The sequence below is a fragment of the Amblyraja radiata genome, chromosome 27, assembly GCF_010909765.2.
Source record: "Amblyraja radiata isolate CabotCenter1 chromosome 27, sAmbRad1.1.pri, whole genome shotgun sequence".
NCBI lineage: Eukaryota > Metazoa > Chordata > Chondrichthyes > Rajiformes > Rajidae > Amblyraja > Amblyraja radiata.
The window spans coordinates 29,299,167-29,324,233 of record NC_045982.1 but is presented as its reverse complement, the minus strand read 5'-3'; the positions used below and the strand labels follow the sequence as shown (position 1 = coordinate 29,324,233).

The 25,067-nt window shown below is 44.6% G+C and overlaps 1 protein-coding gene across 1 annotated transcript in view; it reads right to left on the bottom strand.

Moving 5' to 3' along the window:
* The window catches only part of epha10 (EPH receptor A10), a 497,371-nt gene that overhangs the window by 237,748 nt on the left and 234,556 nt on the right, over positions 1-25,067 (bottom strand). Inside the window, exons 4-5 of the mRNA XM_033045476.1 lie at positions 21,914-22,069; positions 6,740-7,075 (exon numbers count right to left, since the gene is read on the bottom strand). Coding sequence (XP_032901367.1) covers positions 6,740-7,075; positions 21,914-22,069 — 492 coding nt within the window. The remainder of the gene's footprint in view (positions 1-6,739; positions 7,076-21,913; positions 22,070-25,067) is intronic.

The following is a 25,067-nucleotide window of genomic DNA, read 5'->3' as shown; positions in this document are numbered from 1 at the left end:
ACCTCTGCTCAGATGTGCACACAATACCCGGTGTCACAAGGAACTGCAGATGCTGGAACCTTGTACAGAACAGACTCGATGGGCTGAATGGCTTTATTCTGCTCCTATGTCTTATGAACAGAAAGTGCTGGAGTAACTCAATGGTTCAGGCAGTATCTCCGGAGGACGTGGTGCAATGGTCCTTTGTTGTCAAGTATGCACTGCACATTAAAATTCTTTTTGCACAGCTCACACATGTACAAGTCGCCACATTTTGTCGTCATGTACACAAAGAAAAATTCCAAAGTCCGGTGCCCATGCTGGGCGTATTGGAGGGCCCCTGATCCAGATAAGCCCCAGGCTGCTACATGGCCTCCGCTGTCGCCCTCGACAGGCTCTGCCCGCAAATCAATGTCCGACTGCCTTGTGTCCCTGAGGGCAGCCTCCTGCAGCTATACCCCGGTCCCTCCCCAACTGGCCCACGCTTCGTGTCTGATGTTGCCAGCATCTCCCTCTCTCCTCGACTCTCCGGTCTTCAGGGCCGAGCTTGGTGGCTTCCGAGCTTCCCCCTTGCAGGTAGTGGCCCGCCTCTGCACTAGAAACTGACCCACCTCCATACTACAAACTGGCCCATGTCTGTACTACACACTGACTCACCTCTGTACTACAGACTGGCCATCTCTGTACTACAAACTGGCCACCACTGTACAACAAACTCCACATCAGAGCATGCTGCAATCACACTTGCAAGGAGACTCATGTCAAATTATGACTAGAATTTCAGGTGCCATCTCAGTTTTTGTTTTTAGACGATAAGAGAATCGAGATACAAATATCTGGTGCAAGAAAAAGGTGCCCAGATAAGGAATCAGCCATTGAATATGGAACAGTACAGCACAGGAACAGACCCTTTGGTTCACAATGTCTGTGCCGAACATGATGCCAGACTAACTCTTATCTGGTTACATGTGATCTATATCCCTCCATCCCCTGCATATCCACGTGCCAATCCAAATGTCTCCAAATGCCACTATCATATCTGCCTCCACCACCACCCCCCGCAGGCATGAATCTTATTGAATGGTGAGACAGGAACCAATTGGCCAAATCCAGATTCTTTTAATTACATTAGCAAAAATAATTTTATTTTTAAAAATCCTTCTTGTTTTTCCATTCCCTTCAAATGCAATTTTCTAGCCCAAGAATAAATCACGTTAAACTGTTTAAACCATCCCTGATTGCCGGTTGATGTTCATTAAGGACAGTGAATTAAATGGAAACATTGCATCTCATACTTAGACTTTAGAGATACAGCGCGGAAACAGGCCCTTCGAGTGCGCGCTCACCAGCGATCCTAGCACACAACCACTATCCTACACCCTAGGACAATTAGCAATATTACCGAAGCCAATTGAGCTACAACCATGCATATCCTTAGAATACACAGAAGCGTTCCCTTGGTCCTGGTAGGATACACCAAGTTAGACTCTTCGTACATTCAGGGAATATTCAACTGAGGTTGTCGGGAATACTTGCGTAGAAGTTGCCATCAAATGGGTGTCTACAATTCCGGCTCCAATGTTAACGTGGCATCTACAGTGGAAATCCGAGACTTTAGGTTTTCTTCCAAAAGGTGCCATGGTTATGAATTGGCATCTGCAAATCCATATTGGGGCAGTGTTGTCAAAACTGAAGGTTGCTTCAGGCTTGGGCTTTTCCCTCAAGTTGAATTGATTTTGAGTTGCAGAACTTGCATTAGTTCTCAGAAGCAACAACAGGGGGTGGGGAAGAGATATCTGAGGAGTGCCTATCACAGGAGTGCCTAAAACTAACAATTCATTTTTTTCTGTTCCGATATTACCTCCTTTAACTTATCAATTCACTGACAAAACTTGTTATTTTCTTCTATAAGCTATAATTCCTGATCTCCCTTTCAATTTTTTTGTCATCTTGAATTTCCCTAAGAAGTTTCCTCAATGACTTCACAATTTAACTCTTTGTTTCAAAAGATTACTTCAGTCTTTTTGCCACCAAGTTTCTCTGCTTATTGAGTAAGCAGATTTGCTTAAAGCTAGCTGTGACCAACATGCTCCATAATCCATCTGGAATTAACTCTCCGTTTTGCTTATACGCGCACTATGCTTTAAGAACACCATGTCTTTTCAAATTGATTCAGAAACTCTACATTATTTGGAAAAAGTAAAATAACTAGTTCTCCTTCAACATCATTAATAAAGTGATGAAATGGATGGTTTCCAACTGCAGATTATTCTGTCCATCAATGTTCATGGATATGCCAAGGTCTAAAAGCTGATGACAGCGATCCACCTATAAGAGCCTGTTGGCAATGGGCCTGTCCCACTTGGCGATATTTTAGGCAACTGTCGGCAACTGTCATAGTCGTAGCAGATCGCCGAAAAACCGGCGACAACCTACGACAGCACCTACGTCAGGAGAAGTCAAGCTACGCTCATTGGCATCAAAGCCACTGTCGCCGAAAATTTTTCAACAAGTTGAAAATTTAGCGTCAACCAGAAAGAAGCTACGACTTTTTGTGCAACTGAGGAGACTACACCCGGTGACCACCCGGCGACCACATGTGACGACAAACTAGTCGCCTGTAGTTGCCTAAAAAATCACCTAAGTGGGACAGGCCCATAAGTCCCTCATATCATTCGGTTTAGTTTAGTTTAGTTTAGTTTAATTTAGTTTAGTTTAGTTTAATTTATTATTGTCAGGCGTACCAAAGTGCAGTGAAAAGCTTTTGTTCGCATGCTATCTAGTCAAAGAAAAGACCATACATGATTACAATCAAGCTGTCCACAGTGCATGGATAAAGGATAAAGGGACAACATTTAGTGCAAGATATATTACTGAAGTCCGATAACATACGACAAAAGATAGTTCAAAGGACTCCAATGACGAAGACAGGAGGTCTGGACCACAATCTAGCTGATGAAAGGGCCGTTCAGTTGCCTAATAACAGCGGGGAAGAAACTGGCTCTGAATCTGGAGGTGTGTATTTTCAAACTTCCCTGATGGGAGAGTGGAGAAGAGGGAGTGACCGGGATGAGACTGGTCCTTGATTATGCTGGTGGAATCGAGGTTGGTTTGAGTGATGATCTGGGCTACATCCACAACTCTGCAATTTCTTGCAGTCTTGGATGGAGCTCTTCCCAATCTCATACCATCTCTGTATCAGCATGGAATCACATCCATCCTGAAGAACAGCACCCGAAACTGAATGCAATCCTTGAGTTTGTGCAGCATTAATTTTGTACAAAGTACATACAACATTGAAACAGGGCATTTGATAATACTGATCCCTGTCAGTATTTGTACATCATGACAGCACCCTATCAACATGCTTTTTGTCCTCACTAATGACATTCATGGATGTTAGAATCTCGCGTACATTATTATTTCATAACTCTATTAATATTTATTATCACTCTCATAATGATGTGCATCAAAGCTTCCAGTGTTTCAACGAACCCTTAGTTCAGTTCAGTTTATTATCACATGTACCGAGGTATAGTGGGAAGCTTTTTGCTGTGTGCCATCCAGTCAGCGGACAGACTATACGTGATTGCAATCGGGCCGTCCACAGTGTACAGATACAGGATAAAGGGAATAACGAGAATAATGTTCAGTGCAAGGTAAAGTCGAATAAATTAGACGTAATCAAAGAGTCTCCAATGAGGTAGATGTAGGTCAGGACCGCTCTCCAGTTGGTGCTAGGATGGTTCAATTGCCTGATAACAGCTGGAAAGGAACTGGCCCTGAATTTAGACATACTTAAGGATTCTCTTCACATTTATTGGGTATTAAATATAATTTAGTACTTTCCCAACTACTTTCAATCACAGTAGCTTTCATATTCAAATAAACAAGACATTTTAATTAGCTATACTTTTCTCAACAACTTTTACAATATGTAGACGATATATATACAGTATAAAACTACATGAGTGCATTTGAAGTAAATACTTTCACAGCTTGCATCATCGAAGTCTGCATTGACTTTGATTATTTTCTTTGTATTGGCAACAGGGTTTGAGAATGAGATTTCCAAGTCGGGATTTGATTTTCCTTTGTCAGGGCCCAGTTTACATGAAGGAATCTATCTGTGCAATATCTAGCCACTCATGGTAATGCCAAAGGAGAGATGATGATCCTGAAAAATATGTCTCATTTCATCTCAAAGCCTTTGTTCCGGGCACGTGTCCCCATCAAGCGAGGCTTTCAGATCACAGAACGGAGCATCTATTAGACTCTTGTCATCTCACCAACAAGATGAAACCAGAATCCCATCGCAAGAGCCATACTGCTACACCATTGGTATTGTCTTAACTGTTCATAAGTTCCTAAGTGATTGGAGCAGAATTTGGCCATTCGGCCCATCAGTCTACTCTGCCATTCAATCATGGCATATCTACTGTATCTCCCTCCTAACACCATTTTCCTGCCTTCTCCCCATAACCCCTGACACCTGTACTAATCAAGAATTTGTCTATTTCTGCCTTAAAAATATCCATTTACTTGGCCTCCACAGCCTTCTGTGGCAATGAATTCCACAGATTCACCACCCTCTAAAGAAATTCCTCCTCATCTCCTTCCAGTGGAAACATTCTCTGCACATCCATTTTATCCAGGCCTTTCACTGTTCAATAAGTTTCAATGAGATCCCCCTTGGTGTGATCATCTTGGTGTGCATTCCATGTCTCCACACCCTTCCAGAAGAAGACCCCTAAACTGGGTACAATACTCGAACATGTGGTGTAACCCATAGCTTGCACTGGTTTAGATGACGATCTTAACGCTTTTTCCTCACAGTGAGGTTGCTAGCCACTGATGGACAATAGGGACTAGGATATTGGTGGAATGGAGGGAAATGTGGACACCAGTGGGCAGATTGAGCTGGATTGCAGTTTCCTAGAAAATAGATGCGGGAATATATGATCGGTTTCGCCTACTGATGCTGAGGCTTTCTCCTGCTCAGCTCATAAAGGACAAAGTCTCCTAGAATCGTGCAATTCCATAGGAGATTAAAACGCCTACTGCTATTAATCAGTGGCCATAAGATATACCTAAAGCACAAAGTATTAGATCATAAGATCATAAGAGACAGGAGTAGAATTAGGCCATTCGGCCCATCAAGTCTACTCCGCCATTGATCTATCTCTCCCTCTTAACCACGTTCTCCTGCCTTCTCCTCATAACCTGTGACACCTGTACTATTCTAGAATCTATCTATCTCTGTCTTAAATATATCCACTGACATTGCCTCCACAGCCTTCTGTGAGAATCAGATCTTCAAGTCAGATCAGCACTTGCAGCGCCGGAGACACGGGTTCGATCCTGACCACGGGTGCTGTCTGTACAGAGTTTGTACGTTCTTCCCATGACCGCGTGGGTTTTCTCAGAGATCTTCGGTTTCCTCCCACACTCCAAAGATGTACAGGTTTGTAGGTTCATTGGCTTGGTGTATGTGTAAATTGTCCCTAGTGTTGTAGGATAGTGTTAATGTGCGGGGATCGCTGGTCGGTGAAGACTAGGTGGGCCGAAGGGCCTGTTTCCGCACTCTATCTCTAAACTAAACTAAAGTCAGATCCTGCCTTATTTCAATACTCCCCAAATAACTACCTTTACTTAATGTTAAGGAACAACGTGCCACAATTCGGAGTATGGAATTACAAATCTGAAGAAATCTCTCAAACATGGGCCATTTCTCACATCGTTCCGTTGGTGAAGATGATAAATCCCAATAGTATAAGTGGTACAATAGTTGCCTGGAGGCTGGAGCCATTGGTTAGCGATCACCATCCCAGGTTCCTATGTTGCCCAACAACAAGCTATAATTACACCAGGCAGAAAAAAAGGTAATATTTGTTTAAAGTACATTACAATTAAAACACAAAGGACTTGTGCTTTCACACCAGGATAAGCGCTCAACCAAGAAAAACAAGCCCAGAGCCAAAGTACTATCTATACTGATTATACAAACTTATGCTGAGGACAGTAACTAACTCCATATGCTGTAATCAACTACCTACATGTTAATAAGCACAACAACTGATCATATAGATGCAAGCATATCATTGGGGTTATCAAGTGGGCACCTCTCTTCACTGGTGTTTCGGTGAGTTAGGCCCATGACACCACGGGAAGGCTCAACAGTTGGTTCTGGCATCGCAGAACTACCCCCCTCAATACCTGCTCGCACCACTTATGCTACCAGTATCTACTAAATAAAGGAAACTACAGACGATTAATTCACTCAAACAAATGCTGCACACTCGCATCCTGTCTTCCACTTATCCCAACCCATCATTAAACAGTCGTAGCACCACAAATATCAACCTTGAATCTAACCAGGATGCACGTACACAGTATATACTTACGGGCCTGTCCCACTTGGCCATCATTTGCACGTCACGCAGATGGCGCGCGTAGGTTTTGTACATCACAAAATCCTGCGATGCTGCGCACGTCACTGCCTATGTCATCACGCACCATGTGCACATAATGCACACCATGCGTGCATCACGTGCGTGCCACGATGCGCGTGCCGTGAGTCGTGACGCGTAAATGATGTCGCGTAAATTACACGCAAATGACGACCAAGTGGTCCTTTACACAGGCCCTTTACACAGAACTACACATTACCGCACGTTGTCCATTTGTTTTCTGCCCCCACAGCATTATGGTTGTGATCATTCAAGGGATTGCATTTTCAGGAGTGAGTGCCAGGTCTTACCTCCTTGACTGATGATCAGGGTGATCTCCACGTATCTGCGGGGGGAGTGGCTCAGACCGGACACTCCGTTCACAGCTTCCACCCTGAAGGTGTAGTTGACGTAGGGGGCGAGGTTGACCACGGTGACCGAGGTCTCCGCCAGCCCCAGCCTTTGGGGGAGGAAGCCGACGCGACCGTCGCAGGGCCGGCACGTCTGGGGCGGAGCGGCGCACACGCTGCACTGGACGTTGTAGGTGATGTCGGCACGACCCCCGCTGTCCTGTGGCGTGTTCCAGGCGAGGTGCAGCGCCGACTGCCTGGTGCTGTAACCCAGCGCCCGAGGAGCAGACGGAGGCTCTGTGGGAGAAAGGAAACAAGAACAACAGTGTCAGTACGCAAAACGGCCCTCGTTCCTACGGCAACATTTACGGTGGCACGGTGACGCAGCGGTAGAGTGGCTGCCTTACAGCGCCGGAGACCCGCGTTCCATCCCGACTATGGGTGCTGTCTCTACGGAGTTTGTACCTTATCCCTGTGACTTGTGGGTTTTCTCCGAGCTTTTCAGTTTCCTCCCATAGTCTAAAGACGTACAGGTTTGTAGGTTAATTGGATTGGTAAATGTAAAAATTGTCTCTAGTGTTTGTAGGATAGTGTATATGCGAGCATCGCTGATAGGCACGGACCTGGTGGGCCGAAAGGTCTTTTCCCATGCTATATCTCTAAACTAAACTAAACATTTCTTACTTTAACTATGATACATCATAAATAGCTCAATTGTAATCATGTATTATCTATCCACTGACTGGATAGTAAGCAAACAGTACCTCTGTGCACGTGACAATAATCTAAACTGTTCCCTTCATTCCCAATCTCCTACCATGCCCGTGATCCTCAGCCCACTTTTGCCTCTTGCCCTGAGTAGGGGAATCATGAACCAGAGGACATAGGTTTAAGGTGAGGTGGTAAAGATTCAATAGAAACCTGAGAGGTAACTTTTTCACACTCTGGATCATTGGGACCTCTTTTGGGGAAGGTGCGACCTGTACAGAAAGGACGGGTTGCACTTGAACTCGAGGGCGGGGAGTTTTCCTGGCGGGGAGATTTGCTAAGGCTACTGGGGAGACTTTAAACTAGTATGGTTGGGGGGAGGAACTCAAATTGGGAAAGCTAGCAGTCAGTGTGTGAGGCAGGAGGCAGAGAATGGTAGCACTCTGACCCAAAATGTAGGGGAGAGAGAAGAAAAAGACAATAAACAGAGAATAAGAGAGGGAGGGTTTCTTAAATGTGTATATTTTAATGCTAGGAGCATTGTAAGAAAGGTGGATGAACTTAGAGCCTGGATTGACACCTGGAAGTATGATGTTGTGGCGATCAGTGAAACATGGTTGCAGGAGGGCTGTGATTGGAAACTAAATATTCCAGGATTTCGTTGCTTCAGGTGTGATAGAATTGGAGGGGCAAGAGGTGGAGGTGTTGCATTGCTTATCAGGGAAGATATTACAGCAGTTCTTTGGCAGGATAGATTAGAGGGCTCGTCTAGGGAGGCTATTTGGGTGGAACTGAGAAATGGGAAAGGGGTAGCAACACTTATAGGGGTGTATTATAGACCGCCAAATGGGGAGCGAGAATTGGAAGAGCAAATATGTAAGGAGATTGCAGATATTAGTAGTAAGCATAAGGTAGTGATTGTGGGAGATTTCAATTTTCCACACATAGACTGGGAAACACATTCTGTAAATGGGCTGGATGGGTTGGAGTTTGTAAAATGTGTGCAGGATAGGTTTTTGCAGCAATACATAGAAGTACCTACTAGAGAAGGGGCGGTGCTGGACCTCCTGTTAGGAAATGAGATGGGTCAGGTGGCAGAGGTATGTGTTGGGGAACAGTTCGGGACCAGTGATCACAATACCATTAGTTTCAATATAATTATGGAGAGGGTCAGAACTGGACCTAGGGTTGAGATTTTTGATTGGAGAAAGGCTAACTTTGAGGAGATGCGAAAGGATTTAAAAGGAGTAAATTGGGACATTTTGTTTTATGGGAAAGATGTGGAAGAGAAATGGAGGACATTTAAAGGTGAAATTTTAAGAGTACAGAATCTTTATGTCCCTGTTCGGTTGAAAGGAAATAGTAAAAATTGGAAAGAGCCATGGTTTTCACGGGAAATTGGACACTTGGTTCGGAAAAAGAAGGAGATCTACAATAATTATAGGCAGCATGGAGTAAATGAGGTGCTTGAGGAGTATAAAGAATGTAAAAAGAATCTTAAGAAAGAAATTAGAAAAGCTAAAAGAAGATATGAGGTTGCTTTGGCAAGTAAGGTGAAAGTAAATCCAAAGGGTTTCTACAGCTATATTAATAGCAAAAGGATAACGAGGGATAAAATTGGTCCATTAGAGAGTCAGAGTGGACAGCTATCTGCAGAGCCAAAAGAGATGGGGGAGATATTGAACAATTTCTTTTCTTCGGTATTCACCAAGGAGAAGAATATTGAATTATGTGAGGTAAGGGAAACAAGTAGAGTAGCTATGGAAACTATGAGATTCAAAGAAGAGGAAGTACTGACACTTTTGCAAAATATAAAAGTGGATAAGTCTCCAGGCCCGGACAGGATATTCCCTAGGACATTGAGGGAAGTTAGTGTAGAAATAGCAGGGGCTATGACAGAAATATTTCAAATGTCATTAGAAACGGGAATAGTGCCGGAGGATTGGCGTACTGCGCATGTTGTTCCATTGTTTAAAAAGGGGTCTAAGAGTAAACCTAGCAATTATAGACCTGTTAGTTTGACGTCAGTGGTGGGCAAATTAATGGAAAGGATACTTAGAGATAATATATATAAGCATCTGGATAAACAGGGTCTGATTAGGAACAGTCAACATGGATTTGTGCCTGGAAGGTCATGTTTGACTAATCTTCTTGAATTTTTTGAAGAGGTTACTCGGGAAATTGATGAGGGTAAAGCAGTGGATGTTTTATATATGGACTTCAGTAAGGCCTTTGACAAGGTTCCTCATGGAAGGTTGGTTAAGAAGGTTCAATGGTTGGGTATTAATGGTGGAGTAGCAAGATGGATTCAACAGTGGCTGAATGGGAGATGCCAGAGAGTAATGGTGGATGGTTGTTTGTCAGGTTGGAGGCCAGTGACTAGTGGGGTGCCACAGGGATCTGTGTTGGGTCCATTGTTGTTTGTCATGTATATCAATGATCTGGATGATGGTGTGGTAAATTGGATTAGTAAGTATGCAGATGATACTAAGATAGGTGGGGTTGTGGATAATGAAGTAGATTTTCAAAGTCTACAGAGAGATTTATGCCAGTTGGAAGAGTGGGCTGAAAGATGGCAGATGGAGTTTAATGCTGATAAGTGTGAGGTGCTACATCTTGGCAGGACAAATTAAAATAGGACGTACATGGTAAATGGTAGGGAATTGAAGAATGCAGGTGAACAGAGGGATCTGGGAATAACTGTGCACAGTTCCCTGAAAGTGGAATCTCATGTAGATAGGGTGGTAAAGAAAGCTTTTGGTGTGCTGGCCTTTATAAATCAGAGCATTGAGTATAGAAGTTGGGATGTAATGTTAAAATTGTACAAGGCATTGGTGAGGCCAATTCTGGAGTATGGTGTACAATTTTGGTCGCCTAATTATAGGAAGGATGTCAACAAAATAGAGAGAATACAGAGGAGCTTTACTAGAATGTTGCCTGGGTTTCAGCAACTAAGTTACAGAGAAAGGTTGAACAAGTTAGGGCTTTATTCTTTGGAGCGCAGAAGGTTAAGGGGGGACTTGATAGAGGTCTTTAAAATGATGAGAGGGATAGACAGAGTTGACGTGGATAAGCTTTTCCCACTGAGAGTAGGGAAGATTCAAACAAGGGGACATGACTTGAGAATTAAGGGACTGAAATTTAGGGGTAACATGAGGGGGAACTTCTTTACTCAGAGAGTGTGGCTGTGTGGAATGAGCTTCCAGTGAAGGTGGTGGAGGCAGGTTCGTTTTTATCATTTAAAAATAAATTGGATAGTTATATGGACGGGAAAGGAATGGAGGGTTATGGTCTGAGCGCAGGTATATGGGACTAGGGGAGAATACGTGTTCGGCACGGACTAGAAGGGTCGAGATGGCCTGTTTCCATGCTGTAATTATTATATGGTTATATGGTTATATGGTTAAGGGTGGTGGGTTTATGGAATGAGCTGCCAGAGGAGGTAGTTGAGGCAGGTATTATCGTAATGTTATGAAACAATTAGACAGGTACATTTATAGGTCAGGTTTAGAAGGATATGGGCCAAACTGGCAGGTGGGACCAGCATAGATGGGACATTGTGGTCGTAGTGAATAAGTTGGGTTGGAAGGCCTGTTTCCATGCTGTATGAGTCTATGACTATGGTTGAAAAATACAGGCCCTTCGCCCGTCCGAGTCCACACCGACCACCCGTTCACACCAGTTCTATGTTACCCCTCTTTCTCATCCACTCCCTGCACACTAGGGGCCAATTTACAGAGGCCAATTAACCTACAAACCCGCACGTCTTTGGGATGTGGGAGGAAACAGGTGCACCCGGAGGAAACCCACGAGGTCACAGGGAGGACGTGCAAACTCCACACAGACAGCACTCGAGATCAGGATCAAATCCAGGACCCTGGTGCCATGAAGCAGCAACTTTACCAGCTGCCTCACTGTGCCCTTGGTATTGACTGTAATACACGATTAGTTGAGTTGAGTTGAGTTTAGTTTAGTTTAGTTCATTGTCACGTGTATCAAGGTACAGTGAAATGCTTTGTTAGGTTAAAGATGGTGAGATTTTGCAGCTGATCCGAATGATTCACTGCTGGAACTATTGTTTTCAAGATTGGTTGAAAGACCTTGCTCTTTGATAATCTCAAACATCTATCAATATAAAGTAGCATTGTACGGAATTGAGCTTGTAACTTTTTTGTGTGTTGTGGTGGAGTCTTTTTCCAATGTGAAGAATGTGTATTTTAGATAAAGGTCAAATCAGCAAAAAAGTTTCACTACTTACTATCCAGAATGCTATGACCCAAAAAAACACAAATGGCTGGAGTAACTCAGTGGGTCAGGCAACATATATGGAGGGAATGGACAGGTGATACTTCCGTCCTGACCCATATCCAGTTCCTTGTGTTCCCATTCATCTAATCTATCTGCTTAAAAGCCACAAATGAAACGTCAGTCTTGGGCTTAAGTGTAAAGAATTATTTACCTGCTCGACTTGCATTGGAACATTCAGAAACAAACAGCATCCATTATTTTCCTACAATGAAACTGAACAGAAGAGTTCGTAGCTAACATTATTTCCGAGTAAAACATAACTGGCTGCCATAACTGCCATGGTGGATTAGATCATGTCTGTGGAGGGAATGGATAGGTGACGCTTTGGATTGGGACCCTTCTTCAGACTGATTATAGTCTGGGAAAGAAAACGCAGGAAGAAAGGTGGAAACTTTTCCCACCCCAACTACAATTAGTCCAAAGAAGGGACCTGACCTGAAACATTGGCTATCAATTCCCTCCACAGATGCTGCCTAACCCTTCAAGTTCCTCCAACACTTTGTATTTTGGTCACGATTCAAGCATCTGCAGTTCCTTGTGTCTCCAACACAATGGCTCATGTCGGATTTTCAGGCGTGGGAGGGAAAGAAATCCATCTACTCTCTGGCAAGGGTCAGGAGAAAGGGCAAGGGTGGGGGGTGAGAACGCTTACTCATTTTAAACGCAGGCCAAACGCTCCGCATCTCTGAGTGAGCAGCTCTCTGGTGCGGTTCCGGCATTCCCAGGAAGTAAGTGATCTCTGAAATACTGTCACATCTGCAGGGGTATTAAAGATACCCATTTCTTGGCCTTAAACATAATCTTAAAAATTCTTTGAATAGAAGATGGAAAGCTGGAAAGAGTACAGGGAAGATTGACGAGGATGTTGCCAGGACTAGAGGGTCTGAGCTGTAGGCAGAGGTTGAGTCGGCAGGGACTCTATTCCTTGGAGCGCAGGAGGATACCATACCATATACTTCTTTCTCACTCTATCTATTCATGTTGTAATTTTCAGGCAGCCAAGAACTTGGACCCCAATGTACATTTATGCTATTAGTTTTACACTTTTGGCTTGCATTCACACTTGTGATGTGATGTGCAACTCATCACACTTGCTCAGATGGATTTCCACCTGCCATTTCTCCACCCATGTTTGTAGCTGCTCTATGACACCCTTCCTCACTGTCTGCAACTCCACCAATTTTGGTGCCAATGTTGGTGCCGTCCGTAAACTTACTAACCAACCCGTGTATATGTGTATATGGAAGGGAATGGACACAGATAATGAACGAGGCAGGAAGAGGAAAAGAAATATCAAGCGTTGATCAAAATGGTCTTAGATTTTCATACTTTATGGTAAAAGCTAACAGCCAGACAATGCTAAAGGAATGGAATGGATCTAGACACCCTGCTGTAGACAATGGAAAACAAGCCAATTCTAACTTGCTGTAAACGAGGGATAAACTGTACAACCCAATGGATAGGTGGATAATGCTTTTCGATTTTAATACTGGAAACTAGATTCAAATTAATTTAGTTCCATTAAATTAAACAGGCAGAATATCCTCAGCAGCCCAAGAGAATTCCGACAGTCATTCCCAAAGGATTCCCGTGGCTCTGATGGAGCCTGGAGGGTTTGCACATTGAACTGATGCATGAGACTGGAGTGTGTGGAACGACTAATGATGAGAGTGACATTCACCACTCTCGCATTTAGTGTGTACATTCCCCACACCAGTCAATGCCCATCAGGCAAAAGGTACAGAGATGTGAAAACGCACACTTCCAGATTCAGGGACAGTTTCTTCCCAGCTGTACTCAGGCAACTGAATCATCTAACCACAATCAGAAAGCAGTGCTGAACTACTATCTACCTCTTTAGTGACCATCGGACTTTGCTGGCATTAGACGTTATTCCATTATCATATGTAGGAAGGAACAGCAGTTGCTGGTTTAGACCGAAGTTAGGCACAAAATGCTGGAGTAACTCAGTGGGACCGGCAGCATCTCTGGAGAGAAGGAATGGGTGATGTTTCAGGGCAAGACCCTTCTTCAGACTGATGGTCAGAAGAAACTTCTTCAGTCCGAAGAAGGCTCGTGACCCGAAACGTCACCTATTCCTCTCTCCAGATATGCTGCCTTTCCCTGCTGAGTTACTCCAGTATTCTGTGTCTATTCCCTTATCATATCTATACACTGTAAATAGATCGATTGTCTATCATCCCGGCGTACATGCTTTCCATTTCCACACACATATCCAGTGTCTACACACTCCTCCCTATCACGTAGTGTGCACATTCTTGATCTTTCCACCCTGGGAAAAAGGTTCTGACTGTCTACCCTATCTAAATCTTTCATAATTTTATAGACTTCTACCGGGTCTTCCCTCAACCTCTGGCATTCCTGAGAAAAGAATCCAATTTTGTCGAAGCTTGCAATGTTGAAGAAGTGTTTGAATGGGACATGGACAGGATAGGTTTAGAGGGATAGGAGGCAAACGTGGACGGGGCATGTTGGGCAGTGTGGGCAGGTTGGGTCGAAGCCCCTGTTTCCATGCTGTGTGACTCTGACTCTATGGCTCGTAGCTAACACACTGTAATCCAGGCAGCAGGCTGGTAAACCTATCCTGCACCCTCCCCAAACTCTTTTCATCCGTCCTGCAATGCAGCAACCAGAACTGCATGCAACACTCCAAATGTGGCCAAACCAAAGTCCTATAAGGTGAGCACAGTATCTAACCTCACACATGCATTAGTGTGCACATGGTACACCCTTGTACATGGCTTTGCAAGCATACTCTCTGCTCTCATATTTCTATTCAGTCGGTGCATTGTCCATTCTCACGCTTTAAACCATTGTAAACTTGTCACTCTAGGTCGGTGAACATTACCTATTCCACTGGCACCAACATGCACTTTAGTAGCACATATTGCATTGGAGCGAGGGTTGGGGTGGGTTAGAATAATCTTATTGTTCCATGGCATGGTTTGTATGCACACTACAACATCACGGTGGCTCAGCGGTAGAGTTGCTGCTTTACAGCACTTTCATAGAAACATAGAAACATAGAAAATAGGTGCAGGAGTAGGCCATTCGGCCCTTCGAGCCTGCACCGCCATTCAATATGATCATGGCTGATCATCCAACTCAGTATCCTGTACCTGCCTTCTCTCCATACCCCCTGATCCCTTTAGCCTCAAGGGCCACATCTAACTCCCTCTTAAATATAGCCAATGAACAGGCCTCAACTACCTTCTGTGGCAGAGAATTCCAGAGATTCACCACTCTCTGTGTGAAAAATGTTTTCCTCATCTCGGTCCTAAAAGATTTCCCCCTTATCCTTAAGGCACCGGAGACGCGGGTTCAATCCCGTCTACAGGTGCTGTCTGTACAGAGTATGTATGTTCTCCCCGTGACCTGCGTGGGTTTTCTCCAAACTCTTTGGTATCCTCCCACACTCCAAAGATGTACAGGTTTGTAGTTAAATTGGCTTGGTATAATTGTAAATTGTTCCTAGTGCGTGTAGGACAGTGTTAATGTGCGGGGATCGCTGGTCGGTGCGGACTCAGTGGGCCGAAGGGCCTGTTTCCGCACTGTATCTCTAACTAGCTGATGGGTTTGTGACAGCCATGTTAGCTCATATTTTGTATCGGAAGGAACTGTAGGTGCTGGTTTATACCAAAGATAGACACATATTGCTGGAGTAACTCAGCGGGTCAGGCAGCATCTCTGGAGGAAAGGAACGGGTGATGTTTCAGAGGACCTAAGTCTGAGGTCTGACCTGAAACATCACCTATTCCATTTCTCCAGAGATGCTGTCCCACCCGCTGAGTTACTCCATCACTTTCTGTCTATCTCGGTCCATGTTTAAATTTGACTTCCTGCAGATTAAATTAAGTCAAATCAGGAGTGGAGTAAGGAGATTAATATTTGTTCTTGGTCATAAACAACTCCAGGGCAAGGAAGTGAAATATTAATTCCGGCAATAAATATTTTATTCTTCTCAGCGGTTTTGGCATTTAATTGGAAATCAATGCTGTGGAGGTCAGCTGCTTCCTATAAAGGATCCATTGGTATATGTTGTACTGAGCCACATCGTGGACCTTACCCAAGGCCAAGTTGCAATCAATGGAGCAGCCACTTAGTTAGCAATCACCTGTCCAACACTTCATTTACTCAGTTAGCCTAATGCCTCCGTCTCCTGTACAATCCAGTCACTCACAGCCTCATTGGATAACCAATGTACTCTCATCATGAGGCCCAGTGCAAATTGGAGGAACAGCACCTCATATTTTGCGTGGGTAGTTTACACCCCAGCGGTATGAACATTGACTTCTCTAACTTCATGTAGCCCTTGCTTTCCCTCTCTCTCCATCCCTTCCCCTTTCCAGTTCTCCGACCAGTCTGACTGTCTCCGACTACATTTTATTTTTATTTCTGTACCGCCCACACCCCTAATATCAGCCCGAAGAAGGGTCTCGACCCGAAACGTCACCCATTCCTTCTCTCCAGAGATGCTGCCTGTGCTGCTGGGTTACTTCAGCATCTTGTGTCTACCTCCTCATTGTTAGGGCATTCAGTCTCGGTCTTTGTGCATTGGCAATAAAGTGCAGGGGTCGTTGAGGCACTGGGATTGTTAAAGGAGCCTTTACTAACTATTTTCACAAGAAGAGTGACATTTGCCAGAGACACAAGGAACTGCAGGTGCTGGCATACAACAAAAGACACAAAGTGCTGGAGTAGCTCAGCGGGTCAGGCAGCATCTAACTGGAGAAGGGTCCTGACCCAAAATGTCAACTCTTCCTCTTCTCCAAAGATGCTTCCTGACCCTCTGAGTTGCTCCTGTACTTTCTGTCTGGATCAGCATCTGTAGTTCCTTGTTTCTATATCCCTGGAGAATATGGATAGGTGACATTTTAGGTCGGAACCCCTGTTCAGTCTAAAGCAAGTTCCTGACGAGCTGCTGCCTCACAGCGCTAGAGACCCCAGGTTCGATCCTGACTAAGGGTGCTGTTCTGTGTGGAATTTGTTCGTTCTCCCCGAGGCCGCGTGTATTTCCTCCGGGTGCTCCGGTTTCCCACCGCATCCTCCCCACATTACGGGTTTGTAGGTTAATTGACAGTCGGTAGAATTGTCCCCAGTGTGCAGGGATTAGATGAGAAATCGAGATAACATAAGACTGGTGTAAGATGGTCGGCGTGGGCTCATTTCTATGCTGCATCTGCAAACCTAAACCAAAGTAACTTTTCAAGCTGTTGACTGTTAAACAAGATCAAATACTGAAGTAAGCAGAATACAGAGTGCTGGGGTAACAGCGTGTCAAATGGCATTTTGAGGAGGGAATGGACAGCTGACTGAAGAATGGTTCCAAACCGTAACATCACCAGTCCATTCCCTCTCCAGATACTGCCTGACCCACTGAGTTCCTCCAGAAACTTTGCTCAGGTTTCCAGTCCCTTGTCTCCGAATGCAGAAGTCTTATCTTATCTTGATCTTATAGAGGTGTATAAAATCATGAGCGGAATAGGTCAGGTAGATGCACAGAGTCTCTTGCCCACAGTAGGGGAATCGAGGACCAGAGGACATGGGTTTAAGGTGAAGGGGAAAAGATTTAATAGGAATCTGAGGGGTAACTTTCTCACACAAAGGGTGGTGGGTGGATGGAACAAGCTGCCAGGGGAGGTAGTTGAGGCTGGGACTATCCCAACATTTAAGAAACAGTCAGACAGGTACATGTTTAAGAAGGAACTGCAGATGCTGGAAAATTGAAGGTACACAAAAATGCTGGAGAAACTCAGCTGGTGCAGCAGCATCTATGGAGCGAAGGAAATAGGCAACATTTCGGGCCGAAACCCTTCCTCAGACAGGTACATGGATAGGACAGGTTTTGTGGGATATGGACCAAGCACAGGCAGGTGGGACTAGTGTAGCTGGGATATGTTGGCCAATGTGGACAAGTCGGGCCGAAGGGCCTGTTTCCACACTGTATCACTCTATTACTCTATGACTGTAAGTGAACATGGCTCTGCACATGATCATTCTGCCCAGGATGGGTATGTTTCATCAACTGAAGGGCACAGACCTACAGCTCATGTTCACATTCCCAATGTTCTGTCAGAGGTGGCTTTAGAGATTAAATGTGGAGGCATTGACAGTGATATTTCAAGAATCACTAGAGACAGGAGAGGTTCAGATGATTGGGAAATTGCCAAGATTACCCTGCTGCACAAGAAGGGAGCAAAGTAGAATAGTGCGAACCACAGGCTGACTTTGGCGGATGGTAACATTTTAGAGTCCATTATAAAGGATGAGATGACGGAGTACGAAGTTCACGATAAAATAGGTCAAAGTCAGCATGGCTTTGTGAAGGAGAGGTCTTGCTTGACAAATTTGCTGAAATTCTTTAAATAAGTAAATAGCAGGAGAGACAAAGGAGAGTCAGTAGATGTTGTTTACTTAGATTTTCAGAAAGCCTTTGATAAGGTTCCACACGTTAGGCTGCTTAGGAAGATGAAAGCCCACGGTATCAAAGGGCAGATACTAGCATGGATAGCAGGTTGGCTGGATGGCAGAAGACAAAGAGTGGCAATAAAAGGCGGCCTTTTCTGGTTGGCTGCCAGTGACTAGCGGAGATCTGCAGGAGTCAGTGCTGGAGCCGCTACTCTTCACGTTATATATTAAAGATGTGGACAAGGGTATTGAAGGCTTTGTGGCCATGTTTTTGCAGCTAACCAGTGGTTTCATCTTGCAGTGTAGCCTCTGTATTTCTGTTCATGAAGTCTTCTGCGGACAATGGTCATTGACAAATCCACACCTGACTCCTGAAGAGTGTTTCTGATCTGTCAGACAGGTGTTTGGGGATTTTTATTATAGAGATAATTCTTCTGTCATCAGCTGTGGAGGTCTTCCTTTGCGATCAGTCCCTTTGCGATTAGCAAGCTCACCAGTGCTCTCTTTCTTCTTAATGATGTTCCAATCAGTTAATTTTGGTAAGCCTAAGGTTTGGTTGATGTCTCTAACAGTTTTATTCTTGTTTCTCATGCTCATAATGGCTTATTTGACTTTCATTGGCACAACTTTGGTTCTCATGTTGATAAACAGCAATAAAAGTTTCCAAAGGTGATGTAAAGACTGGAGGAAAGACTGGGTGCTGAGAGCTCTCTTACACCTGCATTAAGGAGGCATTTAAACACATCTGAGCAATTACAAATGCTTGTGAAGCCATGTGTCCCAAACATTATGTTGCCCTGAAACGGGGGGACTATGTATAAACACAGCTGTAATTTCTACATGGTGAAACCAAAATGTATAAAAACGGCCTTTAATAAAATCTGACAATGTGCACTTTAGCAACATGTGATTTTTTTCTATTACAAATCTCAAATTGTGGAGTACAGAGACAAATAAATAAATGACGAGTCTTTGTCCCAAACATTATGTAGGGCACTGTGATGTAGAGAAAGCAGGGACTCTGCAGAAGGACATGGACAGGTTGGGGAACTGGGCAGAGAAGTGGCAGATGGAATATAGTGTAGCAAAGTGTGGAGTCGAGCATTTTGGTAGTAAGAATAAAGGCATAGACTATTTTCTAAATGGGGTGAGAATCCAGAAATCAGAGGTGCAAAGGGACTTGGGAGTGCTGGTGCAGGATACCCAAAAAGTTAATGTGCAAGTCGAAATGGTCGTAAAGAAAGCAAACTCAATGCTAGCATTTATTTCAAGAGGGCTTGTATACAAAAACAGGGATGTGATGCTTAGGCTCTATAAGGCGCTGGTAAGGCCGCAATTGGAATATTGTGAGCAATTTTGGGCACCATATCTGATGAAGAATGTTCTGGCTCTGGAGAGGGTCCAGAGGTTCACAGGAATCTAGGGTAACATCCCACAAATGAGTGGGTTAACCTATGATGAGCGTTTGACGGCACTGGGCCTGTACTCGCTGGAGTTTTGAAGAATGAGGGGGGACCCTCATTGAAACTTACAGAATAGTGAAAGGCTTGGATAAAGTGAATGTGGAGAGGATGTTTCCACTAGTGGGAGAGGCTAGGAATAGAGGTCATAGCCTTCAAATTAAAGGAGGTTCTTTTAGGAAGGAGATGAGGAGAATTTTCTTTAGTCAGAGGGTGGTGAATCTGTGGAATTCACTGCACAGAAAGCTGTGGAGGCCGTTAGTGGATATTTTCGTCAGAAATAGATAGATTTTTGATTAGTACAGGTGTCAGAGGTTATGGGGAGAAGGCAGGAGAATGGGGTTAGGAGGGAGAGATAGATCAGCCATGATTGAATGGTGGAGTAGACTTGATGGGCTGAATTGCCTAATTCTACTCCTATCACTTATGACCTTATGAGCATGCTCACACGTCCAAGAAAGTGAGAAGCCAATCATATAATTGTTGGCCTGTCTTTGCCTGTGATCATTATTGTGCCTCACACTTGCCAAAACGCACACTGATATTCCCGGCAATGCAACCACACATGCAAAAGTACATCAAAATGCTAATATCACAGAATTATACTACGGAACCATTTAAATATATTTAGAGACACAAGGAAGTGCAGATGCTATTTAACAAAAAACACACAAAATGCTGGAGTAACTCAACGGGTGAGGCAGCATCTCTGGGGACATGGATGGTTGATTTTTGGTCGAGAGTCATCTTTAAGGGCCTGTCCCACTTGGCGATTTTTTTGGCGACTGTCGGTATCATTGACTGACGTATCAGGTCACTGAAAAAGTCGCGGCGTGAGGACGTATTGACGCGCGGTGTCTCCTCAAGTGTCGCTACATTTTTTTGTCGCCGCTGGATTTTGAAATGTTCGATGTTTAAGAAGGGGGGGGGGAGGTGGAGAGGTGAGACAGGCCGGGATGGGAGAGAAGCCGTGGGGTAGAGAGGGGGGTGGGGAGAGGGGAGGGAGAGAGGTGGGAGAGAGGAGGGGGGGAGAGAGGAGGGGGGGAGAGAGGAGGGGGGGAGGGAGAGGGGAGGAGAGAGGGGGGTGGGAGAGAGTCCTGGGGGAGTGGGAGAGAGGCCCAGGGAAGTGGGAGAGAGGGCAGAGGCGCAGAGAGATGGCGCGCGGCGTCACAGCGCAGGGCTGGTTCCCAAATGCAATGCTCCCTCACTCCAGCTCCAGGATCTGCTCCAGCCCAGGTGGAATCTGCAGCAGCAACCTCCCCACCATGCGCCGACCTGAGCGAGGGGGGCGCGGCCGGCGACCAAACGACTGCGGTTTCGGCAGCTTCTGTGCAGGGCCCGACTTGCTCGTTCTTTCTGCGTCTTTTGAATAATAAGGGGCAGGAGGGAGAGGTGGGGAGGAGGAGGGAGAGGTGGGGGGGGGGTGTGATATCACTCGCAGCGCGAGGAAGACGGCAGCAAGCAGAACCATTGTGACGTCATCAGCGAAAGACAGTCGTTTTTATTTCAACGCTTTGTCCAATTTTTGAAATTTTTTAGTAATAACTCGAGAAATAAAACATGACATTTTCAAATAAGGCGATTTTGGAATCCACGGGAAAAATGTCTACCGGAATATGTAAACATTTTACCGTTACTGCGTCGTTTTTTTGCGAAGATGTGATTACACACAAACACACACACACAAACACACACACACAAATAAATACACATCCAAGATCAGAGTTTTATAAGTTTAGAGATAGAAACAGATTTTAGCCATTCGTCCCATCACCATTCTACTCCCCCATTCAATCATGGCCAAACTATCTTTCACTCCTAACCCCATTCTCCTGCCTTCTCTCCATAACCCATTTACTAATCAAGATTCTGTCAATCTTTGCCTTAAAAGTATCCACTGAATTGTTTCCCCATCTCCTTTCTAAAGGTACATCCTTTCATTATGAGGCTATGGCCTCTGGTCTTAGACTCTACCACTAGTGGAAACATCCTCTCCTTATCCACTCTATCCAGACCTTTCACTATTCGGTAAGTTTCAATGAGGTGTCCGCTCATCCTTCTAAACTTTAGCTAGTATAGGCCCAGTGCCGTCAAGCGCTCATCATGCCCAATCATTCCTCGGATCAAAAGTAGTTAAGTGTCTGCTCCACTGCGAAATCTCCTCGTGGTTATTTTCTCCTTTGATCTAATATCAACATAAGCAAGAAATAATAATCATTGCTGGACTTACTGGTGCAGGGAGCGGGTGCAGGGTCCGAGAGAAGTTTGTAGTGATCAGCCTTACAGTAACACTGGATGGATGCTGCTTCCTCAGTGTAACTGTGCTCTGGGCACCAGGAGCATTCGCTTTCTTGAGCCGACGACTTGTAGGTTCCCGGTGTACAAGCTGAAAATAAAATTGACAAATTGAAGGTCGCCTGTTCAGTTGTTGCTTGCACAGCCCTGAGCTCAGAGCGCAGGAAAGCTCTGTAGTACCGCCCGCCCATATTCCCCGCTCCAAATCAGCCCCTTCTTACGCATATAACAAATGGGCCTTGGTCTCTGTCAAGCCATTGGGGAATTTCAATGGAGTTGGAGCTACACTATGGTGGAGCAGTTATTGCTGCTGCCTAGAGTTAGGAACGAATGACCAAGACTTAATCCTTTAGTTTAGTTTTAGCTTTAGAGATACAGCGCGGAAACAAGCCCTTTGGCCCAACGAGTCCGCACCGACCAGCGATCCCCGCACATTAACACCACCCGACACACACTTGGGACAATTTACACATACACCAAGAGTATTAACATAGAAACCTGTACGTCTTTGGAGTGTGGGAGGAAACCGAAGATCTCTTGAGAAAACCTACGAGCTCACGGGAAGAACGTACAAACTTCATACAGACAGCACCTGTAGTCGGGATGGAACCCGGGTCTCCGGCGCTGCAGGCGCTGTAAGGCAGCAACTCTACCGCTGCGCCACCGTGCCGCCCGAGGTGATCTCAGGTGCTGTCTTTATGGAGTTTGCACATTTGCCCCATGAATGTGTAGATTTCCTCTGGCTTATTCCCGCATCCCAATGGCATGCTGGTAGGTTTATTGTCTACTGGAAAAGTTCCCTTAGAAAAGATCATAGAAGCTAAGGAACCAAAGACGAGGTATTCAGCTCCTATGTTTTAGAGTCCATATGGGGGATGGTAAGGGGTGAAGGGGCGTTTCTCGGGCTGGAGACCTAAGACTTGTGAGGTGCCACAGGGTTTGTGCTGGGCCCATTGCTGTTCATCATTTATATAAATTATTTAAATCAGAACATACAAGGCATAGTTGGAAAGCTTCCAGAACGTGGTTTCAGTGAAGAAGGATATTAACGATTACAATGGGATCTTAATCAGCTGGGCAAGTGGGGCACAGAATGGCAAATGGCATTGACTCTGATAAGTGCAAGGTGTTGCATTGTAGGAAGTCAAACCAGGACAACATGTTCACAGTGAACAACAGGGGAAAGTTGTTGAACAGAATGATCTAGGAGGACAAGTACATGGTTTCATGAAAATGGCATCAGCGGGAGACAGGGTGGTAAAGGTGACATTTGGCACATCGCCTTTTATCAGTCAGGAAATGTAGTGCCAGAGTTGGGATGATATGGTGCATTGTACAAGATGTTGGTGAAGCCACACATGGAGTACTGTGTACAGTTGTGGTTACACTGTTTTAGGAAGATCATTATTAAGCTGGAGAAAGGGCAAGGAAGATTGGCAGCACTAGAGGGCCAGAGTTATAGAGACATCGGGCAGTTTAGCACTTTATTCCTTACAATAAAGGACACTGATGGGGAACCTTACAGAAGTATATTAAATCAAGTGTTGCATAGATAAGTTGAATGCACAGGAAGGAGATTCATAACTAGAGAGCATATGTTTAAAGTGAGAGGGGAAAGATTTAAAAAGGACTTGAGGGGCCAACTTCATTACATAATGTGATGGGTGTATGGAATGAGCTGCCAAGAGAAAGTGTTGAGTTAGGCACAGCAATAACCTTTAAAATAATTTACAGTGTAGGAAGGAATGGCAGAAGCTGGTTTAAACCGAAGATGGACACGAAAAGCTGGAGTAACTCAGTGGGTCAGACTGCATCTCTGGAGAAAAGGAATAGGTGACACAATGGGTTGAGACCTGCCTCTCCAAAGATGCTGTCTGACCCGCAGAGTTACTCCAGCTTTTTTTGTTAAAATAATTTAGACAGGTACTTGGATAGGAAAGATTTAGAGAGACATGGGCCAAAACAAGGTGAAATGGGTCTAGTTTAGATGGGCATCTTGGTCAGCAAGGATGAGTTTAGGACAAAGGGTTTGTTTCCATGCTGTATGACTCCATGACGGTGCTAACGTCTGTTGCCTCAGTACCAGAGACTGGAATGCAAGCATCCTTAAACGTCCCAACACACAAATGGTCAAATCCCATTTTAATCAACAAATGCTGCTCAACACCGCTTCAGCACAGCATGGAGCAATGTAAGAAGCCGCCAAATCGTTTGTGCTTGTAGAACCAAAATCCCCATGCAATAAATAAGTACTGGAAATAAAGTAAGGGCAGGGGAACGATGAGAAGGGCAAAACTAAAATAAGGAGTTTCCAGGAAAGCACTCAACAGCATCAAAGAGCTGACTCAGTAAATTAAACAACAAGGAAAAATATCAGAGAAAAATCAGAAAAAATGTTTTGGAATGTATCCTTAATGTAAAAACAAAACCCTGACTCAACTGTAATAACTCCTTGACAACTAGGTCAATAATAATGAGGCACTCTCCTTTTATCGACCGGAAAGGCCACAAGAATTGCTGAATCTCCATTCTGATAACTTAGGATGAGCTGGAAATATATTGTCTCCCTGCAATCGATTGGTAGAATCAGTATTGTTTAGTGTGTAACAACCTATTCAGATGTAACCATGCCTGGACCCCGAGGCCGACTGTTCAAAGTACCTCCATCATCAAAGGAATGTGGTGTGTATTTACCGACAAAAATCCAGAGAAATTAGCTTGTTGAAATGATAAAAGCCCAGGTGGATAACAATCCAGTCCCAACTTGTGACAATCCTGAAAGCAGCAGAATTTGATAAGGTAGCATTGTGTGTCAAGTTTGTTTCAAAATCATTTGGAGATGTTGTGCTTGTTACAGATTGTGTTGAAACAGTTTGCTCAGGGAATGCCATACAGCACGGTGAATACTTCTGCCAACAACATATAACCATATAACAATTACAGCACGGAAACAGGCCATCTCGACCCTTCTAGTCCGTGCCGAACACGTATTCTCCCCTAGTCCCATATACCTGCGCTCAGACCATAACCCTCCATTCCTTTCCCGTCCATATAACTATCCAATTTATTTTTAAATGATAAAAACGAAC